The sequence below is a fragment of the Eptatretus burgeri genome, chromosome 16, assembly GCF_056783735.1.
Source record: "Eptatretus burgeri isolate ZD-2024b chromosome 16, Ebu_testis_v1, whole genome shotgun sequence".
NCBI lineage: Eukaryota > Metazoa > Chordata > Myxini > Myxiniformes > Myxinidae > Eptatretus > Eptatretus burgeri.
In genome coordinates, this window is record NC_140976.1 from 68,909,929 (window position 1) to 68,935,779 (window position 25,851).

General features: G+C 45.8%; 1 protein-coding gene across 1 annotated transcript in view; it reads left to right on the plus strand.

Moving 5' to 3' along the window:
* Positions 1-25,851, plus strand: part of LOC147011262 (transmembrane protein 132E-like) — a 647,886-nt gene that overhangs the window by 336,038 nt on the left and 285,997 nt on the right. Inside the window, exon 5 of the mRNA XM_085858763.1 lies at positions 19,827-19,970. Within this exon, the coding sequence (XP_085714889.1) occupies positions 19,827-19,970 (144 nt within the window). The remainder of the gene's footprint in view (positions 1-19,826; positions 19,971-25,851) is intronic.

Consider the following 25,851-nt stretch of genomic DNA (forward strand, 5'->3'; position numbering starts at 1 on the left):
CTTCACAACTAAAGATGTTTGTTTGTTTTAACTCCCCTTGCTGCCAAGTGGAGTCATGGTGCTTCTCCACTGAATCATTTCCCATACTCTCACTTGCATGAAAATTGTATCAACCAGTTTTATCTTGCACTCTGTTTGAAATGGCTGTCAATTTCCTGGTATCATGTGAATCCGCATGACTGTTGCACACTGATAATTTTGGGTGGTGGCCTCGATGGTACCTCCCTGTGCAGATTCTCTCTGAAATGCTTAATTGTTGAGATTATTCACTTCCCTTTGCAAGATGTTGTCTTTGGAGAGATTTATCTTCAGATTTATGAATTCAGATTGGTTGAGGCTTTTTTCCATCTGTTTCATCCACCCATTAATTGGTCAATGCAATTTGATGTTACTGATGACATTACGGACAATGCTTTGGATTATGCAAATGAAACATTTACATGATATGTTACCTGCTGTTGAGCATTATACAGTTTGTCTGAAGGCTCTGCATTTTATATTTCTTCTTCTTCTTCTTGTGCATGGCAGCTTGGCTGCCATGGCGCTATCATTTTGTTGGGGCACGGCTATGCCGCTGATGCTATGCCCCTACACCAGTGCAATGGTACTCATTTTGCCAACCTCAGAAGGATGATAGGCTGTCAACCTCACCTGGTATTAATTCAGTCGCCAATTCGGCTCAAATTCAGGACCCTAAGATCTCAAGGCAGCGACCCTTTCCACTAAGCCAACAACAAAACGCAAAAACGCAAAAAAATCTGAAAACCCACTCCGTGGGAGTACCTCCTGTGCAGCTTCCCTTCGCAGGGCAGCTCACCGGATGACGGGATTGGGGCAAAGCCTTCGGGACCCCCAATCTTTTAAAGGAGGGAAACCACGGGGTAATATCCCTGGGTCAGATTGCGGGAGAGTGTGTCGGAGTGGTGCTGAGGTGTCGTCCACCAGACGGCGGTCTCCTTGGGTTAACCTGAGGCGGTCCCTTCGGGTGGGTGCCTGGAATGTCCTATCCCTAAGAGAGGATGATCACCTGTCTCTGTTATCATCTGAGCTCAAGCGTTTGGACATCGGGATTGCAGCTCTCTCTGAGGTTCGGAGACCGGATTGCGGCGAGATAATGGTGGGTGGTTACACCTACTATTGGTCTGGTCGCTTTGATGGTTACCATACCCAAGGAGTTGCTGTAGCTGTGTCCAATAAGCTGACCCCAATGATAATTGAGGTAACACCGGTCAACGAGCGTATTATGAGATTAAGGATTCGTCACTCCTTCGGTGTCATTTCCGTGGTCTCTGTTTATGCTCTGACTGAGGCGAGTGATCTCACCGTGAAGGATGCATTCTACGCCACGCTCGAGTCTGTGGTTGATCAGTGCCCCAGACGAGATACACTTCTAGTCTTGGGGGATTTCAATGCATCGACTGGAACTGATAGGGATGGTTATGAGGTGTGTGTTGGTCCCCATGTGTCAGGAACTATGAACCAGAATAGCACTAAGTTCCTTGACTTTGCAAGAAGTCATGGACTTAGGGTGGCTGGTTCATGGTTTCAGCGCCCACAAGCTCATCGCTGGACTTGGTATTCCAACGCTGGCGGTGTGGCAAAGGAGATTGACCATGTCCTCATTGACGGTCGTTGGAGGATGATCCAGAACTGCAGGGTCTACCGGAGTGCTCAGTTCCTCAATACTGACCACAGGCTTGTTGTAGCAACTCTAAAGCGGCACCTTAAATCCTGGAGAATGGTACCATCCCAGCCTAGGCTGGATGTTGCCAAGCTCAGGGATGAGAGAGTAGCTGAGGAGTTTGCGAACAGGCTGAGTGGACACTTGGGGGGTCTGGGTGCTTTGGGGGGTCCTGAAGAGTTGTGGAGCGCCTTTAAGACCACCGTCCTTGATGTTGCCGGTGGATGTCTTGGAACTCACCGCAGGGCAAAGAAGAATTTTGTCTCTCAAGGGATACTGGATACCATTGACCAGAGTCGCAGGGCCAGGCTGAATGGCAGAGCTGAGCTGTTCAGGGGGCTGAGGCGGAAAACTGTACGTGCACTGAGGGTGGACAAGGAGGCCTATGTGCGAGGAATCTGTGAGGGGGTAGAGCATCACCTGTGGACAGGTGATTCTCGTCCCGCTTACAGGGGAATTCGCGCATTACGTTCATCCAAGCCCATCCCTCGGAGCACTGCAGTTCGAGCAGAGAGTGGTAGGCTCTTGACAGAGGAGTCTGAAGTGAAGGCCCGCTGGGCCGGTTACTTTGAGCGGTTGTACCAGGCTGATCCCCCAGCTGTCAAGTTGGACGTCAAGGGTGTTACAATCCCTGTTGCTGACCCACGAATCAACTGTGGTCCACCTTCGCTTGTGGAAACACGGGCTGCGGTGAACCAGTTGAAACGGGGCAAAGCTCCAGGGATTTGTGGCATCCATGCCGAACTTCTCAAGGCTGGTGGAAATGCTGCATTCGTGTCGTTGCATGCAGTTTTGTGCTCTGCCTGGAACACAGGCATCATCCCAACTGACTGGAAGAGGGGCCTTGTTGTCCCTCTCTGGAAAGGGAAGGGTGATCGCCAAGACTGCAACAACTACCGAGGGGTGACGCTGCTCTCAGTGCCGGGCAAGGTGTTTGCTCGGATAATTCTTGATAGGGTTCGCCACCATCTGCTTGAGCACCAGCATCCAGAGCAGTCAGGCTTTACACCAAAGAGGTCAACGATTGACCGTATCCTTGCCCTTCGTGTCCTCACCGAACGCAGACGAGAGTTTCGGCAGGGGCTGCTTGCAGCCTATGTTGATCTCTGTAAAGCGTTCGATTCAGTGAATCGGGATGTCCTCTGGAGGATTCTTGGTCTTCATGGGGTGCCACCAAAACTGATCGATCTGATGTCTGAACTCTACTTTGGTTCTGAGAGTGCTGTGAAGTGTGGTGGTACCACCTCTGACTTATTTCCAGTTGTTACTGGAGTTCGTCAGGGATGTGTACTTGCCCCCACACTTTTCAGCACTTGTATGGACTGGATTTTAGGGAGGATGTCGGAGAGATCAAGTTGCGGTGCATCGTTTGGGAATGTCAAGATCTCGGACCTTGATTTTGCAGACGATGCAGTCATCTTTGCGGAGAGTTTAGACATCCTTTTGGGGGCCCTCGAGGTGCTGAATGAAGAGTCGGAGCCGCTGGGATTACGGGTTTCTTGGGTCAAAACTAAGATCCAGGCTTTCGGTGACATCTTGGATGCTGCTGTCCTGTCTGTGTCTGTTTGTGGTGAGGATGTTGAGGTCGTGGAGAGATTCACTTACCTTGGCAGTGATATTCATGTCTCTGCTGGCTGCGAGTCAGAGGTCAATAGACGTCTGGGTCGGGCCTGGGGAGTCATAGATTCACTGGATCATGGGGTGTGGCGCTGCCGGTACCTGTGCGGGAGGACGAAAGTCCGAGTCTTCAGGTCCTTGGTACTTCCAGTCTTGCTCTATGGGTGCGAGATTTGGACTCTGACCAAGGATCTGAGATGGAGACTTAATTCCTTTGGTACCGGGTGTCTTCGGAGAATCCTTGGCTATCGCTGGTCGGATTTTGTGTCCAACGAGCGGTTGCTGAGAGAGACTCGGATGAGATTTGTTACCTGCATTGTCCGTGAGCGTCAGTTGCAGCTGTATGGACATGTGGCTCGTTTTCCTGATGCTGATCCTGCTCACCAGATTCTCTCAGCGAGGGAGTCTCATGAGTGGAGGAGGCCAGTGGGCCGACCACGTGCCTCATGGTTGCAGCAGGTTGACCACCATCTCAAGGAGATGGGGATGGGCCTGGCATCTGCCTGGAGGATGGCCAGACGGAGGCCCCTGGAGTACCGACGGAAAGTGGACGCAGCGATGCGCTGTTCTGGCACATGCTCCCATACCTGACCTGACCTCACCTGGTATTAATTCAGTCGCCAATTAGGCTCAAATTCAGGACCCTAAGATCTCAAGGCAGCCATCCTTTCCACGAAGCCAACAGCAGGCTCATTGTAAACTGAATTTGTGTTGATGTTGAGGCCTGAAGACAGAAACATGTGGCCATGATTGATGTCTGTAATGCTGAACTTGCATGCTTCCCTTGAGAGTCGGTGTCTGACAATTTAACATGTCCCTCATAAGTTTGACTTCCGGTTCTGGGTTTGGAGCGACGGCAGGGTCTTTCAGGGCTCTCTGCTGACGATCTCAAAGTTAAGTTTCCAGTCATTATCTGTCCCGTTTTAACTGTTTATTTTATCACCAACATGTTATTGTATGTTCCGAGTTCTGTATTGTTTCAAAAATTGTGCTATTTTGTGAGTTTTCGTCGACCTTGTCTTAAGGCCCAGTCACAGCTTGACATTTTAGCCAGCAATGGCAACGTATCAAAATGTATGTAAAACGGTAGCTTACGTTGAACTTTTGATGTTTTTTTTTTTAAGATTCGGACGTATTCATAACGAGTTGGTCATATGCATAACATATTAGTAATGAACACAGAACGTTTCGTTTTCTTATAAATTACTTATAACAACGAATTCTGAGCCTGTTGTCGGCGATCACAACCTATGCCCAACGATAGTCTAACTTATGCATAGCGCACTGCACGTATCACCGACGAACTCGTGGCGTAGCCTATTAAAAACCTGCAGCTCAACGATTTAAATCATAACCGCCGGAGAAATGGAAGTGTCAACATCGCAGTCACACCTTGGCGATCTTGCCAGCATATACCGACCTCTGAAAAATGCGTCTAAAACGCTGGCGCACGTCGAATACGGTATGGGTAAGTTTGGTATACTTGAATAGAATGCTAAAGTACGCTATCATACGTCATATTAAGTGGAGTACGTCTTGTAATTTTAAACGTGTTAAACATTTTACGATGGACTTGCCGTATGTCACACGTTCCGCATGCGATGGGAATAAGTTGTACGCACGATATGCGATCGTTGACACACGTCGACAAAAGTTACTTGTAAGGTACTCATAAGTCGAAACACGTCGAGGTAATGGTTCGCGTCAGTGTTCCAGACTCCCGGTTTTTTTTTTTTTCTTCGGTATGACGGTGTTCAGTGGACAGTGCGGTTATGATTTAAATCGATTAGCGGCAGCCTATTAATTATATTATATTATAACCGCACTAGAAATCGAAGTGTCAACATCACCATCATACCGAAGGAAGGAGGAAGAAGAAGAAAAAAAAAAAATATATATATATATATATATATATATATATATATATATATATATATATATATATATATTTATATATATATAAAAACCAGGGAGTCTGAAACACTGACGATAACCATTACCTTGATTTGTTTCGACTTATGAGCACCTTACAAGTAACGTGTGTCTGTGTGTCAACGATCGCGTAACGTGCCTACAACACGTTACTCATAGGTTAGAAATAAGTTTCGGGTATGCTAAACATTACCTCTACGTGTTTCGACTTATGAGTAACTTACAAGTAATGTGTGTCGACGTGTGTCAACGATCGCGTGACATGCCTACAACTTATGGCCAGCATTATGCAGAACGTGTGAGTCATATGCTGGCATAAGTCTTAAAATTTCAAGCATGGAAAATTTGAGGACAACCGAAAAGTACAACGTTTAAAGCCAGCGTACTACGACGTATGGCAGTGTTTTTCAGCGTGCTCTCAATGTTATCAAAACTTACCCATAATGTATTCGACGTGTACCAGCGTTTTCGACAAATTTTCCAAAAATCGGCATAAGCTGGCTAAAACGTCAAGGTGTGACTGAGCATTTACCGGGTTCCTTGAGGCCTACCCATCCTTCCCCTCTTGGTGTACAATCGTTTTTATTTGTATTCTCTCCCTATTACCTTCAATACCTATTTTACCAACGTCCCCCATCCCTCTTAAAGGCCCGGTCACACCTTGATGTTTTAGCCAGCGATGGCAACGTATTAAAATGTATGTAAAACGCTGGCTTACGTTGAACTTTTGATGTTTTTTTTTAAAGATTCGGACGTATTCATAGCGACTTGGTCTTATGTATAACGCATTGGTAGCGGACACAGAACGTTTCGTTGTGTTATAGATAACTTATACCAACGAATGCTGAACCTGTTGTCGGCCTACAAAACCGATGCCCAACGATAGTCTAACTTAGGCATAGCGCGTTGCACGCATCGCCGACGATGTCGTGACGTAGCCTATTAAAAGGATGACGCACAACGATTCGAATCATAACTGCCGTAGAAATGGAAGTGACAACATCGCGGTCACACCTTTGCGATCTTGCCAGCGTATGCCGACCTAAGAAAAATGTGTCTAAAACGTTGGGGCACGTCAAATACGGTATGAGTAAGTTTGGTATACGTGAGTAGAACGCTAAAGTACGCTATTATACGTCGTAGTAAGTAGAGTACGTCAAGAAATTTTAAACATGTTCAAAATTTTTGGACGTACTCGGCGTATGACACACGTTCCGCATGCGATGGGGATAAGTTTTACACACGATATGTGGACGCTTACACACGTCCACAAAGGCTACTTATAAGCTACTCATAAGTCGAAACACGTCGCGGTAATGTCTTTTTTACGCGAAACTTATTTCTAACTTATGTTTGACGTGCTTTGAACCAATTCTTTACGTAGTCCCAACACACATCGACGTATGTAGACGTATTCCAATGACGTCTTCCGGTCGACAAAAAAAAATAAATGAACGTGTTTCTAGCTTACAACTGCCATATAAAGACGTGTTCCCAGCGGTTTTGGGAATTGGTTTATAAAAATGCTGCTCATAAAAGGGGAACCCAACAGTGTTTTCGAGTGCTTTTTGAGTCGATGTCCATGTCAGCAGTAACAGTATCGGTATCGGTATCAGTATCAGTATTAGTATTAGTATTAGTAGTAGTTTGTTCATGTTGGCAGTAGTAAGTGAGTGTGAGGGGGAGGATGTGGGTTATGATGGATCGTCCTTGCGTCCGCATGTCCACGGGTAGGAGACATCTTTTCACCATTGTTCGAAGTTCTTCGCGGCTAATTTTTTATGGGGCTTTTTCAACAATGAGCTATAGCTTGTTTTTACGACTTAGGTCTATTCATAACGGGTTGGACAAATGCACAATGAACTAATAATGTGCATAGAGCGCTTTGATTACTTATAGATACGATATACCAACGAATAATTATCGTGAAGCCGGCGTTCACAAACTATGCCCAACGATAGCCTAACTTATCCATATCGTGCGGCAGTTTATCTTTGCCGGTGACGTAGGTTTGCTATTCATAGGCTGCCACTCAACGATTTAAATGGCTGCATCTCCACTATTGAATGTAGACGCTTGCGCTCAACAATTGGATTTTTTTTACACTCAACGACTTTTAAACGGTACCACTCAGCTATTTTCATTGTTTCCAATGAACGATTTAAATTGCTGTCACTCGCCTTTGTTTTTTGATGCTGGGGTTTTGAAATTTGAAGCGTTTCTTCTGAACGTGTTAAAACGCTCAAACTCGACTATTTTAAATAGACGCTGCCGATGGACAATTGGAATCATAGCCAAGCTAGACATCGAAGTGTGAACATCCTCGTCATGCCGAAGAAAAGTTTGAAGAATGCTGCAAATAAGTGTCCTGGCCGTGGCCGTGGACGCTGACGCAAGGACGATCCATTATACCGACGTCTTTCAGCCTATGAGTAACTTAAAAGTAACGTCTGTCGATGTGTGGCAACGATCGCGTAACGTGCCAACAACACGTTAATCATAGGTTAGAAATAAGTTTCGGGTCCGCTAAACATTACCTCGGCGTGTCTCAACTTATGATTAACTTACAAGTAGCATGTGTTGACGTCTGTCAACGATCGCAGACCGTGCATACAACTTGTGGCCAGCGTAGCGGAACGTGTGAGTCATACGCCGGCATACGTCGTGAAATTTCAAGCATGAAAAAATTTGAGGACAACCAAAAAGTACAACATTTAAAGCCAGCGTACAACGACGTATGGCAGTGTTTTTCAGCGTGCTCTCAATGTTATCAAAACTTACCCATAACGTATTCAACGTGTGCCAGCGTTTTAGAAAAAAAATTCAAAAATCGGCATACGTTAGCTAAAACGTCAAGGTGTGACCGGACCTTTAACTAAACACTCTGTTTCTTGTCTTAAATCCAAAACAAAAAACAAAACAAAAAAACCTACCTTTCTCCTTGCATATCCACGAGTCCCGATCCTTCTTCTCTTTCTCTTCCTCTTCCTCTTCCTCTTCCTCTTCCTCTTCCTCTTCCTCTTCCTCTTCCTCTTCCTCTTCCTCTTCCTCTTCCTCTTCCTCTTCCTCTTCCTCTTCCTCTTCCTCTTCCTCTTCCTCTTCCTCTTTCTCTTTCTCTTTCTCTTTCTCTTTCTCTTTCTCTTTCTCTTTCTCTTTCTCTTTCTCTTCATCTTCATCTTCATCTTCATCTTCATCTTCATCTTCATCTTCTGCCGGCACACCATCTTTATTCTACTTGAGCTGACCTACTCTCGCCATTACCTTCACGATATCTTCCTACAACCTACCATTCCCAAATCTTACCTGTTCTTCAAAAATTAATAATTTTCCTGGATCCTTTCGACCAATCCACCTCCTGTAACCACGTGTCTCTCTCCACCCTCTTCCTGATATTTTTCATCGACCCAGTAGCTTCACTCTGCGTTTAACGTTTCAAATTCACCACACAGCTCCTATCCACAATTTCACTTCAACCTTCCCTTTCCCAAATGTTACGCAATCCTTATTTAAAATAAATAAATGAATTAATTCACTTTTGACTATACACCTCCCGTAGCCATGCACTTCTCCCGTAACCACATAATCTGTTTCCACCGTCTGCGTTTACCGATTCAAATTCACCATTCACCTCACGATTTTTTTCTACAACCTTACCATTACCTAATCTGATGAAAACTCTCTCAAACAATAATAATAATAAAAATAATCTCTTATAATTCCTCATCTTCCTCTTTCACACGTGTGATTCTCTTTACTGTATCACCGAGGTCGGCAACCTGCAGCCCGCGGGCCAAATGCGGCCCGCGAGCTCCTCCCGTGCGGCCTGCGGCGCCTTGTCCGGATTTCCATTAGGTGCGGCCCGCGAAACATTTTTTCTGAACCGAGGGCAAATTTAACATATGTGGAGATATGATTCTTCCACATACATCACAGTTTCTGTACGTCACAATAAATTATTTTTGCTTCCAATCCACTTAACTTGCTCTTAAATATTTTTTCGTTGTTGTTTCAGATGGCTGAAGGTCTTAAGGTTCAATTTACAATTACATTTATTATCATTGATTTTAGGTGTGTTTGTTATTTTTTTCGGGTTGGGAGGGGGGTGCGGCCCGCGAGGTGGCCCGAACGTGGCCCAGTAGCCCGCGGCCTGGTTTAGGTTGCCGACGCCTGCTGTATCATAATGCACTACTCTTCTGCTATTTCAACAGACTGCTCTCAATTCGACCTTTCCCTCATACTTTGCCTAAAATATCCAACTGTTACAGCGTTTCTTCTCTCCATTCTCTTCATTCGCCTTTATTGTATCCATCAAGAAATGTCTTTAATCGCATCTCTGACCTAAACATTAAAAAAAAAAAACAGTCTGCGATGTGTGTTCACTTTCCATCAACCATTCTTATTTTCCAACTTCAGTGCCAACTCACCCCTCCTTCTCAAAGCAACCATCACACTCTTCTCCCTCCAAGCCTCCCTCTCACTTCTCTCAAAAACTCCCGCTCACCTTTCTCCCTCAACTCTTCTCACTCACCCTTCTCAAAGTTCCCCCCCCCTCACATCCACAAAGCTTCCTCCTTGCCCTGCCGTTTCACCTCCATCTCATAACTCCACCTCCTCAAATCCTCAACTGCCTTCTGCCCCCTCTCTTTCCCCTTCCCCCCTCCCAACGTTCCTCCCCCAAGACGTGCCTGACTCCCAAGTATCTGTCCCTGGTTACTCCCTCCTCCGGTATGACAGACCTGAGCCTCGTCCTGGTGGAGGAGTTGCTCTCTTCATCAAAGACTCTATTCCTCACTCTCCATGCACTGCCCTCACTCCCCCACACCCCCAGGAATACCTCTGGCTATGGCTTTCCCTCCATTCCACCTCATGTTTATATGTGTGCTGTACCGTCCACCAAACAGTGATGACTCCATCGACACCTCACTATCCGAAAACATGGACCAACTTTTATCTTCTCATCCAAACTCTCTCTTCCTCATATGTGGCGACTTCAATTGTCATCATGCCAGTTGGCTGGGTGTGGGTACCTCTCTCACCTGTCATGCCACTTCATCAAAAGCTTTCTGTTACTCATTGGAACTGACTCAATCGGTCAATTTCCCGACCCGGATCTAAACCAATTGAACTCGATCTCTTCTGGATCTGATTTTGACAAATTCCCCTGAAAATATCTGCTGTTCTTCTCTGCTCCAATCGGTTCTTCTGACTACGTGCTTGTCAAAGTGGACATCTCTCTGGCTGTTATCAGAGATCCACCTCAGCGCCGTCGAGTCTGACATTTCACTCAAGCCAACTGGCAGGGTCTCCAAGCAGCCATCAAACTTCTCGACTGGTCTCCAATCTTGACTTTCTCCAACATCAACTCATCCTGGGAATTATTTCAAAGAAGCTTGCTCTCCCTCATGCACAGATTTATCCCCTCTCGTCTTCAGTTGTCCTACCCTTCCTCCCGCCCATGGTTCACTGAAGTTTGTGGCGAGGCAGTTTTCCTGAAACAACTTGCCTTTGCCTCATGGAAAGCAAACCCAACTGAGGGTAATCTCAGTTCCTTCCACAAAGCTCGGAAAAAGTGTGTATCTATCCTCAGGAGAGCTAGAAAACAACATATTTCTAAGTTCAAGTCTGAACTCTCAAACCTCTCTCCCTCCTCAAAATCCTGATGGCATCTAATCAAATTTGTTTCTGATATATGTTCTCCATCCATCCCCTCCCTTACCTCAAATGGCCGCACTGCTGATACCACATGTGAAAAGGCTGAATGCCTCAACTCGGTGTTTGCATTGAAATCTTGTGTCCAAAACCCATCACTTTCTGTACTCACCTTACCCAGTCGCACCCAACTGTCCCTGGACTCTGTGTCCTTTTCTCCTGACAAGGTGGAGAGCTTGCTGTCAAACCTCAACTCAGATTCTGCAACTGGTCCAGACGGCATCAGCCCACGTGTCCTAAAAACCTGCTCCTCTGTACTTGCTCACTTCATGTCTTTCAATCCAGACAAATCTCACACTCTAACTATGTCTCTCTGAAAGGACTGTTTGGCAACCCCCCCCCCCCGCCCATCCACTTTCTCAACAACCCTCTGGAAGAAGTCCTTTCTTTCAAGCTTCTGGGTCTCACTATCTGCCATGACCTTTCCTGGTATGGAAGAAAAAAATAATTATATTCATGTACTCTCAATTATAATTGTTGCCGGTGCTTTATAAATTTAATATTTATGCTATAGTCGAATTGGCTGTCAATTGTGTTTCCCTTTTGTCTGGGTGTTGATGGGGGCGGAGGGGGGGGGTCTTACTATGAGACAGGGTGGCCTGGTTAATGGCACTGCAACTTTTGCCATGATTATGTCATTCTCTTTCACCCAGTGGACACGTATTGTAGTTTGAGTTATTTTGCCTAATGCTTATCAGACCCATGTACTCACTGCCTTTTATATACACAATGCCTTACATCCATTTCTTTGAAAGACCTATAACCTACGGTCTTATCCTGTACTCCTTTTGGTTGTCTGCTTTTTACTATTTTGTCTGATTCTCACCAAGGCCAGCTGAAAGTCACCATGTTCTCTCTCCCTTTGAATTTCCCAGCCCTCTCCACTCCCACGAAAGCATATAAATGTCAGAAATGTAAACTTAGCTTCGTGCAAAACGTTGGGATGTTTACATCTCAGTGCTTTGGACTCCGTGGTACCACAAAATAAATGTTCTCTGATCAAATGTACTTTTCGTTGCGGACAGTGAATTTATTGTTTCATACAAATTGAGTAACAGGATTTATACCAGGTCAGTTAATAGGACAAATCAGAAAATTCCACAACACTGGGAAAGCCACATGTCCCACCTGGCCTCCAAAGCCAGTCGCCAACTGGGAATCCTCCATCGTGCAAAGTCCTTCCTCGGCTCACCTGAGCTCCTGACCACATACAAAGCTTTCATCCGCAGCCTGATGGAGGACTGCTCTCCCCTCTGGGCCGGTTCTCCTGCCTCCCACCTTTCTCGGCTTCACACTGTGGAAGCCAAGGCATTTCAGATCATTGGCATCTCCAGCGATGAGGCCGAGTCTTTGTGCCTCTCACTCTCTTACCGCAGGCAGGTCAGTGGTCTTTGTCTTCTACCGTCTTCTCTCTGGTCTCGCCCCCCCCCCCACCCTTGCTGTGTCTGCAATTTGTCCCCACCATATTTCTCCAGGGCGCTCAAGGTCTGCCAACAACCCCCTTCTGGTAAAACTACCAAGATCACGAATCGCTGCTCATCTTTACTCTTTCATTCCTCTTTTTTCTCGCCTTTCGAATGAACTCCCTCACTCTATTCAATCCCATTCTTCCCTCCAGGCCTTCAAAACAGCTGTTCACCACCCCCATCCAAATCCTCGATCTTTTCTACCCACGGTAATCCGCCCCAAATCCTTCTCCTTCCAATTCCCTGCTTTCTTTCCTGAAATTCCCTGTAATGTCCATCTTTGATTCCCTATGTTCTTCGCCCATCCCTCTCCCTTCCACAGATCTCCTAATGTCTCTGTTCCCCACTGTTTTGTCCTTCCCACTCCCACCCCCTTGTCTCATGCTCCCCTTGCTGTGCGTTGTGTGTTAGCTCTCATACGATCCTCGACAAGGTATACAAAAAAAAAAAATTCTGGGGAAAATGTTGGTTCTCAGACCAACCACTCAACAGACACTCGCTGTCGCTCGCTGTTGCCCACACGTTCACTTCTTGTCGAGATTGTATCCTAAAACCACCATTTTCCTCCTACTCGCTCATTGTTGGGACAGATGTACACATACACACACACACACACACACACACACACACACACACACACACACACACACACACACACACACACACACACACACACACACACACACACACACACACACACAGCACTCTCACCTCTTTATTGTGCATCATATTCTTTCTCAACCCAATCTTAACATCCTAGCATATTAGTTTCTATGGTCTTTCAACTCATAAAGAGAGCCCACAAATATTTGGTTGTTTTCTATTTTTGGGAACAGCTTCATTTTCTTATGGCTGTCTTAACCATAGAGAATATTGACAAACATGTTGGGGTTTGGTTCTTGTGTTAAATAAATTTGTTGAGCAGAGATTAAATGAAAGAATTCGCTTAACGATCTTGTCTGAGCGCCTCCTGAGCCACGTATCATTTTAAGATTGGAGTAAATTTTTTCCCATTGATTTATTGCCATCCATTAAATCTTTTTACCCCACCCCCACACCTCCCTTTATTTACATGTGCTTTATTTATGCTTGTCTTGGTTATTTCTTCGATAAGACCTTTTTGATATTCTCCACATTCGTAATGTTTTCCATTTAAATAACAGGGTTGTGATTTTTTTCCACTCTATGGTTTGGTTATTACTTGGTTCAATTATTTGTATACCATTAAAAAAGGAGTCGGTAGTCCGTTAAAATCCCCCTCCCCTCCCCCAAACCCAATTATTTGGTACTTATGTGTATCTCAGCTCTTGTACTTATATGCTTTAACACTTATACTTTATCTTATGTTTTATCTTATGTATATATCTATAAGGGAGGGTGTTAATTCCATTATATAAAACTAGTGCGTGCCCGTACGTGCGTGCCCGTACGTGCATGGCCGTACGTGTGTGCCCGTATGTGCGTGCCGGTACGTGCGTGCCGGTATGTGCAAAAAAAAAAGAAAGAAAGAAAGAAAGAAGAGTTGTGACATCAATTGTGCCATCATACCACCATGTCCTGTCATTATTTGGTAAACTAGTACGTGCCCGTAAAAAAATTTGGTAAATTAGTACGTGCCCGTCGAGGAGTTTTTCCGTAATACTATTCACAAACACAAACAAACAGGGGTGAAAACAGTAACCTCCGATCTTCGATGGTGGAGGTTAATAATGCTTTAAGTTTATACTGTTACGTCTGAGGGGGGTATGCATTCAAAGGGTAATTAGGATGTTTAATTAGGTATGCCATGCTGTTCGAGTTTACCAGGATCTCGATGTAATAAGTAGCAATTCAGTGGTGATAAGTTGTCTAGTAAATGTCCATTTCTTTAAGGGGGAAATGATAATTGTCACGTAATTAGATAGGGATACGGGATAGGGTAAGTGTGTCTGCGTGAACCCCTTTTAGTATTCCCTGGAGGCTTGCCGTGACGTCACAGGACAGTGCTGCGGATGGCTCCACCCCGTGATCACGATTGGCGGAAGGCGACGACAGAGGGCCAATAAAACGGCTCGATTGGAAGTGACGAGGACTCGAGGATAAAAAGGTTCTGTTCGGGGAAAAGGGGGGGAGAAGAATATCGGTAAAGAAAAACCGTTTTGGTGGAGGCTGTTGTGCTGGGAGCGTGCTGTGTTGTTGCGCTGATTCGATCCTGGATTCATCGTGTCTCGTGGCTTTGCTGTGCCTCGTGCCTCACCTCGGTTGGCTCGGAGTACGGGGTCGAACAGCGGGTGGACCTGCCTCCCTCCCCTGCTCGCAACTTGGCGCCAGAACTGGCTCCCTGGCGGCTGTGAGCGGTCTTGGGCCGACACCAGGAGGTCGACAGTACCACGGTGTCTCCTGCCCCTGACGAGCGCAACGCCAGCTCGTCCGGCGCCAATCCAGGGACTCTTGCGTCTACACCACGGGCCAGCCTGACCACCAGGACCAGCTACGTTGTGTGTGGGTGTGTGTGTGTGTGTGTGTGTGTGTGTACCTGGCGCCTTGGAGGGTTTGAGATTGGTATATCCATTGGAATTGTTTGTGTTTACCCCAAGCCCGAACCCAGACCACCATCCTGTCGAATCGCCCCGGATCCCTCCTCTTGCCGAGTCTTATTATTTCTGGTTAGAGAAATAAACATCATTAACTCAGAGAAAAGCGAGTCGTGCCACCTTCCTCGTCCCGTTTGCGGTAAAGCGATTAGAACCGCCATCTTTGGGTTGTAAAGGATAAACTGCCTCCATCGTTTCGGCTCATTCTACGTTAGCGGGACTGTTCAAGTCCCGTGGACGTCACAATACTCTCTTTGATTACATTTTTCTTTCTCCCCTTTAACTTTTTATCACATTTGAAAGCATTCTTATAAGTATAAGCCTTCGCTCTAAACCCCATAAATTCTTTCATAATTTCTCTTCACCAAAGTCATCCTTAAATTTCCCAATAATCTTTTTTTTTGTAGAGAACAGACGACTACTCAGTTTGTAATTACTTGTGTCATAAATGCCGATGTCTTGTGCCATATCCTCGTAAATATCTTCTGTCTTGATTTCTAAAATAAAGCTGTCTGTATCCATATTAAGGAGATTAACTCCATTATCATATTTCTTCTTTCGGTGGTTGTGGAAGTAGTCATAAAAAAACAACTTTGACAAGTCAAGAATTGATGCTCCTATATGAATAGGTTCATCCGTGTCAATTCTTTCTATATTTCTAGGAATAGCACAAAAGTTCTGAGAAAACACCTACGCTCTTTAAAAGCTTGGTTTATTAATTAATTTAGATGCCTGTTTCCAAGATATAGCGAGTCTTATGTTTTGCTGATTTCTTACATTTTTCATAGTCTTTCCAAACAGCGTTATTCATTAATTTATAAAAATCCTTCTTAAAATATTATGACGTCCACGGGACTTGAACAGTCCCGCCAACGTAGAATGAGCCGAAACAATGGAGGCGATTTATTTGTTTATAACCCAAACATGGCGGTTCTAATCGCTCTACCGCAAACGGGATGAGGAAGGTGGCACGAGTCACTTTTCACTGAGTTGATGATGTTTATTCCTTTTTTATTATTACTAGAAATAACAAGACTCGGCAAGAAGAGGGATCCGGGGCGATTCGACGGGATGGTGTGGGATCGGGCGTGGGGAAAAACACAGACAATTCCAATGAATATACAGTTCTCAATCCCTCTAAGGCGCCAAGCAGACACACACACACACACACACACACACACACACACACACACACACACACACACAAAACGTAGCTATCTCTGGTGGTCAGGATGGACCGTGGTGTGGACGCAACTGTCCCTGGATCGGCACCGGACGAGCCGGCCTTGCTCTCGCCAGGGGGGCAGGAGAAACCGCGGTGCTGTCGACCTCCTGGTCCTGGCCAAAGTCCGCCCACAGCCGCCAGGGAACCAGCTCCCGCGCCAAGCCGCGAGCAGGAGAGGGAGGCAGGTCCGCCCGCTGCCCGACCCCGTACTCCGAGTCAGCAGAACCCCAGAGCCAACCGAGGCGAGGAACGAGGCTCGGCAAGGCTCCCAGACACGATCAAGAGCACGATCGACTCAGCTCAGCAGCCAGGACGCTCTCTGCCGCCACTGCTTCCACACCAAAAAAACACGAGCGTTCTGGTTGTAATCTTCTTCTTCTTCTTCCTTTTCGACCCCGAACAGAACCTTTTTATCCTTCGTCCTCGTCACTCCCAATTGAGCCGTTTATTGGCCCACCGCCATCGCCTTCCGCCAATCGTGATCACGGGGCGGAGCCATCCGTTGCACTATCCTGTGACGTCACCGCCAGTTTTCAGAGAATACCAAAAGGGGTTTACGCAGACACACTTACCCTATCCCGTGTCCCTATCTAATTACGTGGCATTTATCATTTCCCCCTTGAAGAAATGAACATTTACTGGACAACATCACCACTGAATTACTATTTATTACATCGAGATCCTGGTAAACTCGAACAGCATGGCATACCTAATTAAACATCCTAATTACCCTTTGAATGCATACCCCCCCCCCCTCAAACGTAACAATATGTTTTTTTTCCATCTGTTCTCTTTCCCTCATTTAAATCAATATAGATCTTGAACAAATGACTTTTTATAACCTTTCAAACTCTGAATTTTCCACGCTGTCAACCCAGCAGATAAATATTGTCTCAAGTTCCTTTGATGTACAACATAATTGTCTTTGTCATGTAATGGAGAAAGTAATTTTTTTGAATTTGTGGTTAGAAATGGTTTTTGATAAATGCTCAGCCATTCTTTACTCGGGATTTCCTTATCAGGGCATATGGCAGGTCTTTATGCTTGTTTTGGAGTTCTGGACATTTCAAATCAACCTCAAAATAAAAACCTCTACCTTCGCCCCATCTCATTCATTCTTGGTGGAGATTAAAACATCTTTCAGGACTACCTCATGGTTCTTCTCTTATACCCATTTTAATTTTCCATACACGAAAGATTGAGACATTGCCCATCCATACAAATTGTTGACATCATAATGCATTAAGTAAGAACTATGTTTTGTAGTATTATAGGAAGATATTTGTTGTTTGCTTTAGCATATCTCTTTGAACAGACTTGTGATATTCCACCTCTTTTATCCTTCTCTATCATCAAAAGCACATCTATATCACTGATTAGTTCCAATATGTTTTTTTAGATCCTCGTGGAGGATCTCTAAGTCTTACTCACGTTGTTCTTCATCTTCTTCTTGTGGACTTTTTTGTTTCACAGCCTACAGTTTTCATCGAAACTTCCTGAAAGTTGACACATACATGTAAAAATGCCCTCCACAGACTGCAGACAGTAACCATCTCCGATTTTGAAAATTCCTCCGAGAAAAAAAGTTATGACGTCAAAATATCTCCGCTAATGGAAATCGCCAAAATAATTATCTCCGAAACTAGGCAAGCGTTTTGAATTCTGCTTGCGGGAATCGAACAGGGCATTAGCAGAGATGAATTACCATACATATGATGCATCACTATGATGTCATATCAATTTTTATGACGTCATTCCTATTTTTTGACATTTTTTGTTTCACAACCCAGAGTTTTAATTGGATCTTCGTGAAAGTTGCCATGTTTCTGGAGATAGCCCACGCGCAGACAGTAACCATCTCCGATTTTGGAAATTCTTTCTAGAAAAAAACTTGACGTCATAATATCGCCGCTAATGGAAATCGCCTATACCATTATCTCCAAAACTAGGCAAGCTGTTTGAATTTTGTTTGCGGAAATCAAGCCGGGCATTAGCACAGATAATTTATCGCAAACCTGATACATCACAATGACGTCATATTCGTTTTTATGACGTCATCATTAAGAGGACGAGGATCGTAGCTCATTTGAGCTTGTTTATACAAATAAACAATATGGCTGCTAAATTACCTGACCGATGACATCATCAAATTTTTTTCTGTGGACTATTTTTATCCCGAGATGACCCTCAAAAATTTACATACTGATCAGATGTAGCGTTCTACATATGCAATTATGACATGATAATGAAGGCACCTATGATGTCATTCAAAAAATCACACATATTCCCCATGGGGAGTACTTGCCATGTGCCAAGTTTCAATTTTTCCTTGCTGCGGTTTCAAAGATAGAGGTCAAAATTTTTTCCGTTTTTCCAACATCGTTGCTACGCCACATGACCTATGGCATCATAATTATCAATAAAACATTCTGCATGAGTAGTCGCTCTTCTGGTGAAAATTTTGTCTTAATCTGACAAGCAGTTGTGGAGAAAAACACAAAAGTTCTGTGCGGACAAATAAAACAACAGACAAACAAGCCAGTAGGCGGACATGGGTAGTCGATCAAGTCGAATTTAGTCGTTTTTCAGCTGTTACTAGCCAACAACAGCGTCCATAGCAACGGTTCTTTCTCACACATAACGAGGACATACCATGAGCCCACCATACCAGTTTCATGGATATCTGACTCATAGTCTCTGAGATATAACGAACTTCGTTTTTTATATTTTTTTCGACCAGGGTTCATTCAAAGTCTATCTTCTCCGCCAGTTTTCATGGGAGCGGGCTGAATTTTTTTTGTCAAGGAGGCTGAATGTGTTGCCCACAAACGATCATAGTTTGATTTTTTATTTTCGAAAAAAATATATTTTTTAGGATTTTTCAAAAATTTCACTCTTGTTGCTAAGCAACCGAGGGGTAAATAGCAACGGTTCTCAAACGCGCACAACTAGGTCATGGTATGAACCTACCACCAGAGTTTCATCAAAATCGGCCTACGATTAACGGAGTACTGGCCTGGACAGACAAATAGACAGACAGACAGACATAATGATGGAAAACCTGACAATAAGGGTAGATAGATTGACTACCCAACAGAAAGACAGACAAACCGACTCAAATGCAATACCCTCTCCTTGGTCAAGAGTAAAAATCAAGATATTCCCTGAAAAAGAAAACAACCACATCTATATTGGCTCTCTTTATGAGCTTGAAGACCAAACATGCTAAGATCTGTATCTGCAAGGATGTCAAGATGAGGTTGAGAAATAATATGGTACACAATAAAGAGGTGTGTGTGTGTGTGTGTGTGTGTGTGTGTGTGTGTGTGTGTGTGTGTGTGTGTGTGTGTGTGTGTGTGTGTGTGTGTGTGTGTGTGTGTAGATGAGTGTGTCCCAACTATGAGTGAGTAGGGGGAAAATGTTCGTTTTTGGATAAAAGCTCAACAGGGAGGGAAGGTGAGTAAGCAACAGCGAGTGGATGGTCCTAGAACCAATATTTTCCCTTACTCTCGTATCTCCACCATTATTCACTGAGAAACTATAATACCACCTTGTTTAATGTTAATGTCGACTGATATTAACGATATCTCTTCCTCTGGGCTTTTTTGACACTCCTGATCCAGACACTGGAGCTGCTAAACTCAGCGGTGCTGACTGGTGCTCCTGTCACGACTCCACTGCGGTTGCTTGTGGTGGACAGCAGTGGACAGATGATGGAAGTCAAGCAGGGTGCTCTATGCCATGCAGCCGACCCCACCATTCTCAAGGTACCATGTCCCCTGCTTGATCACAATCATTCTTCATGATGCATTCAGAGTATATATTAGTACTGTGTACAGTTTGTGATATGTCTGACAGGGTGGTGCAGAGGTAATGCCCTTACCTTTAAGCTGTCTTGTCTGGTTTTAATTCTCAGTTCAACCATAAACTGTGGGATTGTTGCTTTGCAGGCACAGCATTGCATAACAAAGTGTACCATCTCTCAGACGGATGGTAAGTTTAGTGTCCCTTCTGCGAGCTTTTGGTGTGGGCATTAAATGGGTCCGCGATGACATTACCAAAGAGTGGGTGAGTTATCTCCAGCACCCTGGACAAACAGCTAATTCCTCCTCTGATCACTGCTGGGAAGGCAGAGGCAGGGCCAGTGAAACCACGAGGCAAACTATGCGGTCGCCTTTTGCAGCAAAATTTAGTGGGCAGCAACAAAAACTGAATGAATTATTCATGAAATTACATCAGTAAACAAATAGACATCAGCAATGGAAAATGAAAGGACAAGATCTACTGCTATATGTCACCGACATCTTTGAGATTGCAGATGTAAGTGTTGGGGCCCCTGTCCAAATAATAGCTCATGTTGGAGGCATTTCTATTTTCTTCGTACTAATGTTGAAAGCATTCAGGCTCACATTGGGGATTCCTGTGGGCAAGCTGGCTTTTCAATCACATGGCTGGCTTTGACAGTCATGGCACAAAACAGATGGCACACAGGGCAGTGGTCACGGTGGGTAAAGCAGGCAAGCAATAGTGATAGTGGTAGAGGCCGACAAAGCCGTCACAAGCAGGCAGGTTCATGATATGCCCGGCAGGTAGGTGATGCAGGTGGGGGGGAACATACAAGCAAGACAGCCAGCTTCACCCTAATCTGTTCCAACCTAATCGATCTCCCCACTTGATCTATCTATTCTCCCACCGACGTTGGGTCCCTCTCAGCTTGGTTAAACCCTGGTTCCTCTACTCTACAAATGGAGAAGTCTTATTCACACGAATGTACAATATTCATTGAGGAAAGTTAATCGTGGTGGTGGCGAGGGGGTGGGACTGAAGGTTCACTGAACTAAAGCTAAGTTCACCGAGAGCAGCTCATGCTCTTGTGCCTCCCCTGGGACTTGGCAAACCATCCAGTGGTAATCCTTGCCATGATACTGCTTTGGCAGCACTGGACCTCACTCTGAGTCCGTTATTTATTTTTATTAGTATTATTCCCTGTCACAATCTTTGTCTTTATCACTGTGAAGATCCTTATAACATATGAATACTAAAAAAGAAAACTTTGAGTCCAACCATGAACTGTAAGTAATAATAGTGAAATGAAACAACAACATGAAGTTAAATATTGTGAGTAAAACAATCAGTCTTGGGCTATGGGGTCCACCGTGCACCCCCTCCTCCCTCCTCCACATTCCAACAATACGATATCTTTCTGGGATATAGTATTGTTGCCTTAGGATGTCTCACCATATTATGTCCTGGGTATGAAATAAAATGTTAACATTGTAAATATTGGGATCCATTACTTATCTTGACCACATGTGTGTGAGAAGCACAGAATCGGTTTTTGGCAATTCACTCTCAAGTGCTATTGGACAATAAAATTATTTTACCAAAGTTTGCCTCGAACACGTTGTAAAACCACAAGTTATGGACCAAATGGAAGCAGATTTCCTTCTGCTTCGCTCATTGTGCTTAGATGGTTTGTATGATTATCAATGCATGGATAATGGAACTTCAAGTGCGCATACCCGAGTCGTCCGAATCAATGTTAGAGCAAAAAGTCTGATGTTTTCAGGGTTTTTTCGTGCTTTCAATCACAAACTGTGAGATAATCATTTATGTCAAATATAATGTTGTACTGTCAATTAGATTTCATCAAACAGGACCGGGCTGTGCCCACAAATGTCGAACATGGTTGGAATTACAGCCTGCATCTGTTTCCCACACAATATCAACCTGCGGCCTGTGTTCACTTCCCACACATCAACCTGCGGCCTGTGTAGACTTCCCACACTATATCAACCTGTGGCCTGTGTATACATCCCACACAATATCAACCTGCTGCCTGTGTATACATCCCACACAATATCAACCTGCGGCCTGTGTTCACTTCCCACACATCAACCTGCGGCCTGTGTAGACTTCCCACACAATATCAACCCGCGGCCTGTGTAGACTTCCCACACAATATCAACCTGCGGCCTGTGTAGACTTCCCACACAATATCAACCTGCGGCCTGTGTTCACTTCCCACACATCAACCTGCGGCCTGTGTATACATCCCACACAATATCAACCTGCGGCCTGTGTTCACTTCCCACACATCAACCTGCGGCCTGTGTAGACTTCCCACACAATATCAACCCGCGGCCTGTGTAGACTTCCCACACAACATCAACCTGCGGCCTGTGTAGACTTCCCACACAATATCAACCTGTGGCCTGTGAAGACTTCCCACACAATATCAACCTGCGGCCTGTGTTCCCTTCTCACACAATATCAACCTGCGGCCTGTGAAGACTTCCCACACTATATCAGCCTGCGGCCTGTGTATACTTCCCACACAATATCAACCTGCGGCCTGTGTAGACTTCCCACACTATATCAACCTGCGGCCTGTGTATACATCCCACACAATATCAACCTGCGGCCTGTGTAGACTTCCCACACAATATCAACCTGCGGCCTGTGTAGACTTCCCACACTATATCAACCTGCGGCCTGTGTTCACTTTCCACACAATATCAACCTGCGGCCTGTGTAGACTTCCCACACAATATCAACCCGCGGCCTGTGTTCGCTTACCACACAATATCAACCTGCGGCCTGTGTTCCCTTCCCACACAATATCAACCTGTGGCCTGTGAAGACTTCCCACACAATATCAACCTGCGGCCTGTGTAGACTTCCCACACAATATCAACCTGCGGCCTGTGTAGACTTCCCACACTATATCAACCTGCGGCCTGTGTTCCCTTCCCACACAATATCAACCTGCGGCCTGTGTAGACTTCCCACACAATATCAACCTGCGGCCTGTGTAGACTTCCCACACTATATCAACCCGTGGCCTGTGTTCGCTTACCACACAATATCAACCTGCGGCCTGTGTTCCCTTCCCACACAATATCAACCTGTGGCCTGTGAAGACTTCCCACACAATATCAACCTGCGGCCTGTGTAGACTTCCCACACAATATCAACCTGCGGCCTGTGTAGACTTCCCACACTATATCAACCTGAGGCCTGTGGAGACTTCCCACACTATATCAACCTGTGGCCTGTGTAGACTTCCCACACTATATCAGCCTGCGGCCTGTGTAGACTTCCCACACTATATCAACCTGCGGCCTGTGTTCCCTTCCCACACAATATCAACCTGTGGCCTGTGAAGACTTCCCACACAATATCAACCTGCGGCCTGTGTGTACATCCCACACAATATCAACCTGCGGCCTGTGTTCACTTCCCACACATCAACCTGCGGCCTGTGTAGACTTCCCACACAATATCAACCCGCGGCCTGTGTTCGCTTACCACACAATATCAACCTGCGGCCTGTGTTCCCTTCCCACACAATATCAACCTGTGGCCTGTGAAGACTTCCCACACAATATCAACCTGCGGCCTGTGTTCGCTTACCACACAATATCAACCTGCGGCCTGTGTAGACTTCCCACACTATATCAACCTGAGGCCTGTGTTCCTTTCCCACACAATATTCACCTGCGGCCTGTGTAGACTTCCCACACTATATCAGCCTGCGGCCTGTGTATACGTCCCACACAATATCAACCTGCGGCCTGTGTAGACTTCCCACACAATATCAACCTGCGGCCTGTGAAGACTTCCCACACAATATCAACCTGCGGCCTGTGTTCACTTCCCACACAATATCAACCTGCGGCCTGTGTAGACTTCCCACACAATATCAACCTGCGGCCTGTGTTCACTTCCCACACAATATCAACCTGCGGCCTGTGAAGACTTCCCACACAATATCAACCTGCGGCCTGTGAAGACTTCCCACACAATATCAACCTGCGGCCTGTGTAGACTTCCCACACAATATCAACCTGCGGCCTGTGCTCACTTCCCACACAATATTCACCTGCGGCCTGTGTAGACTTCCCACACAATATCAGCCTGCGGCCTGTGTATACGTCCCACACAATATCAACCTGCGGCCTGTGTAGACTTCCCACACTTTATCAACCTGCGGCCTGTGTATACGTCCCACACAATATCAACCTGCTGTCTGTGTTCACTTCCCACACAATATCAACCTGCGGCCTGTGAAGACTTCCCACATAATATCAACCTGCGGCCTGTGAAGACTTCCCACACAATATCAACCTGCGGCCTGTGTTCCCTTCCCACACAATATCAACCTGCGGCCTGTGAAGACTTCCCACACAATATCAACCTGCGGCCTGTGTTCCCTTCCCACACAATATCAACCTGCGGCCTGTGTTCGCTTCCCACACAATATCAACCTGCGGCCTGTGAAGACTTCCCACACAATATCAACCTGCGGCCTGTGTTCCCTTCCCACACAATATCAACCTGCGGCCTGTGTTCGCTTCCCACACAATATCAACCTGCGGCCTGTGTTCGCTTCCCACACAATATCAACCTGCGGCCTGTGAAGACTTCCCACACAATATCAACCTGCGGCCTGTGAAGACTTCCCACACAATATCAACCTGCGGCCTGTGTTCACTTCCCACACAATATCAACCTGCGGCCTGTGTAGACTTCCCACACTATATCAACCTGCGGCCTGTGTTCACTTTCCACACAATATCAACCTGCGGCCTGTGTAGACTTCCCACACAATATCAACCCGCGGCCTGTGTTCGCTTACCACACAATATCAACCTGCGGCCTGTGTTCCCTTCCCACACAATATCAACCTGCGGCCTGTGAAGACTTCCCACACAATATCAACCTGCGGCCTGTGTAGACTTCCCACACAATATCAACCTGCGGCCTGTGTTCCCTTCCCACACAATATCAACCTACCCCCTGTGCTCACTTCCCACACAATATCAACCTGCGGCCTGTGCTCACTTCCCACACAATATCAACCTGCGGCCTGTGTTCACTTCCCACACAATATCAACCTGCGGCCTGTGAAGACTTCCCACACAATATCAACCTGCGGCCTGTGCTCACTTCCCACACAATATCAACCTGCGGCCTGTGCTCACTTCCCACACAATATCAACCTGCGGCCTGTGTTCACTTCCCACACAATATCAACCTGCGGCCTGTGTTCGCTTCCCACACAATATCAACCTACCCCCTGTGTTCACTTCCCACACAATATCAACCTGCGGCCTGTGAAGACTTCCCACACAATATCAACCTGCGGCCTGTGTTCCCTTCCCACACAATATCAACCTACCCCCTATGTTCACTTCCCACACAATATCAACCTGCGGCCTGTGTTCCCTTCCCACACAATATCAACCTGCGGCCTGTGTTCCCTTCCCACACAATATCAACCTACCCCCTATGTTCACTTCCCACACAATATCAACCTGCGGCCTGTGTTCCCTTCCCACACAATATCAACCTACCCCCTATGTTCACTTCCCACACAATATCAACCTGCGGCCTGTGCTCACTTCCCACACAATATCAACCTACCCCCTGTGTTCACTTCCCACACAATATCAACCTGCGGCCTGTGTTCCCTTCCCACACAATATCAACCTACCCCCTGTGTTCACTTCCCACACAATATCAACCTGCGGCCTGTGTTCCCTTCCCACACAATATCAACCTGCGGCCTGTGCTCACTTCCCACACAATATCAACCTGCGGCCTGTGCTCACTTCCCACACAATATCAACCTGCAGCCTGTGC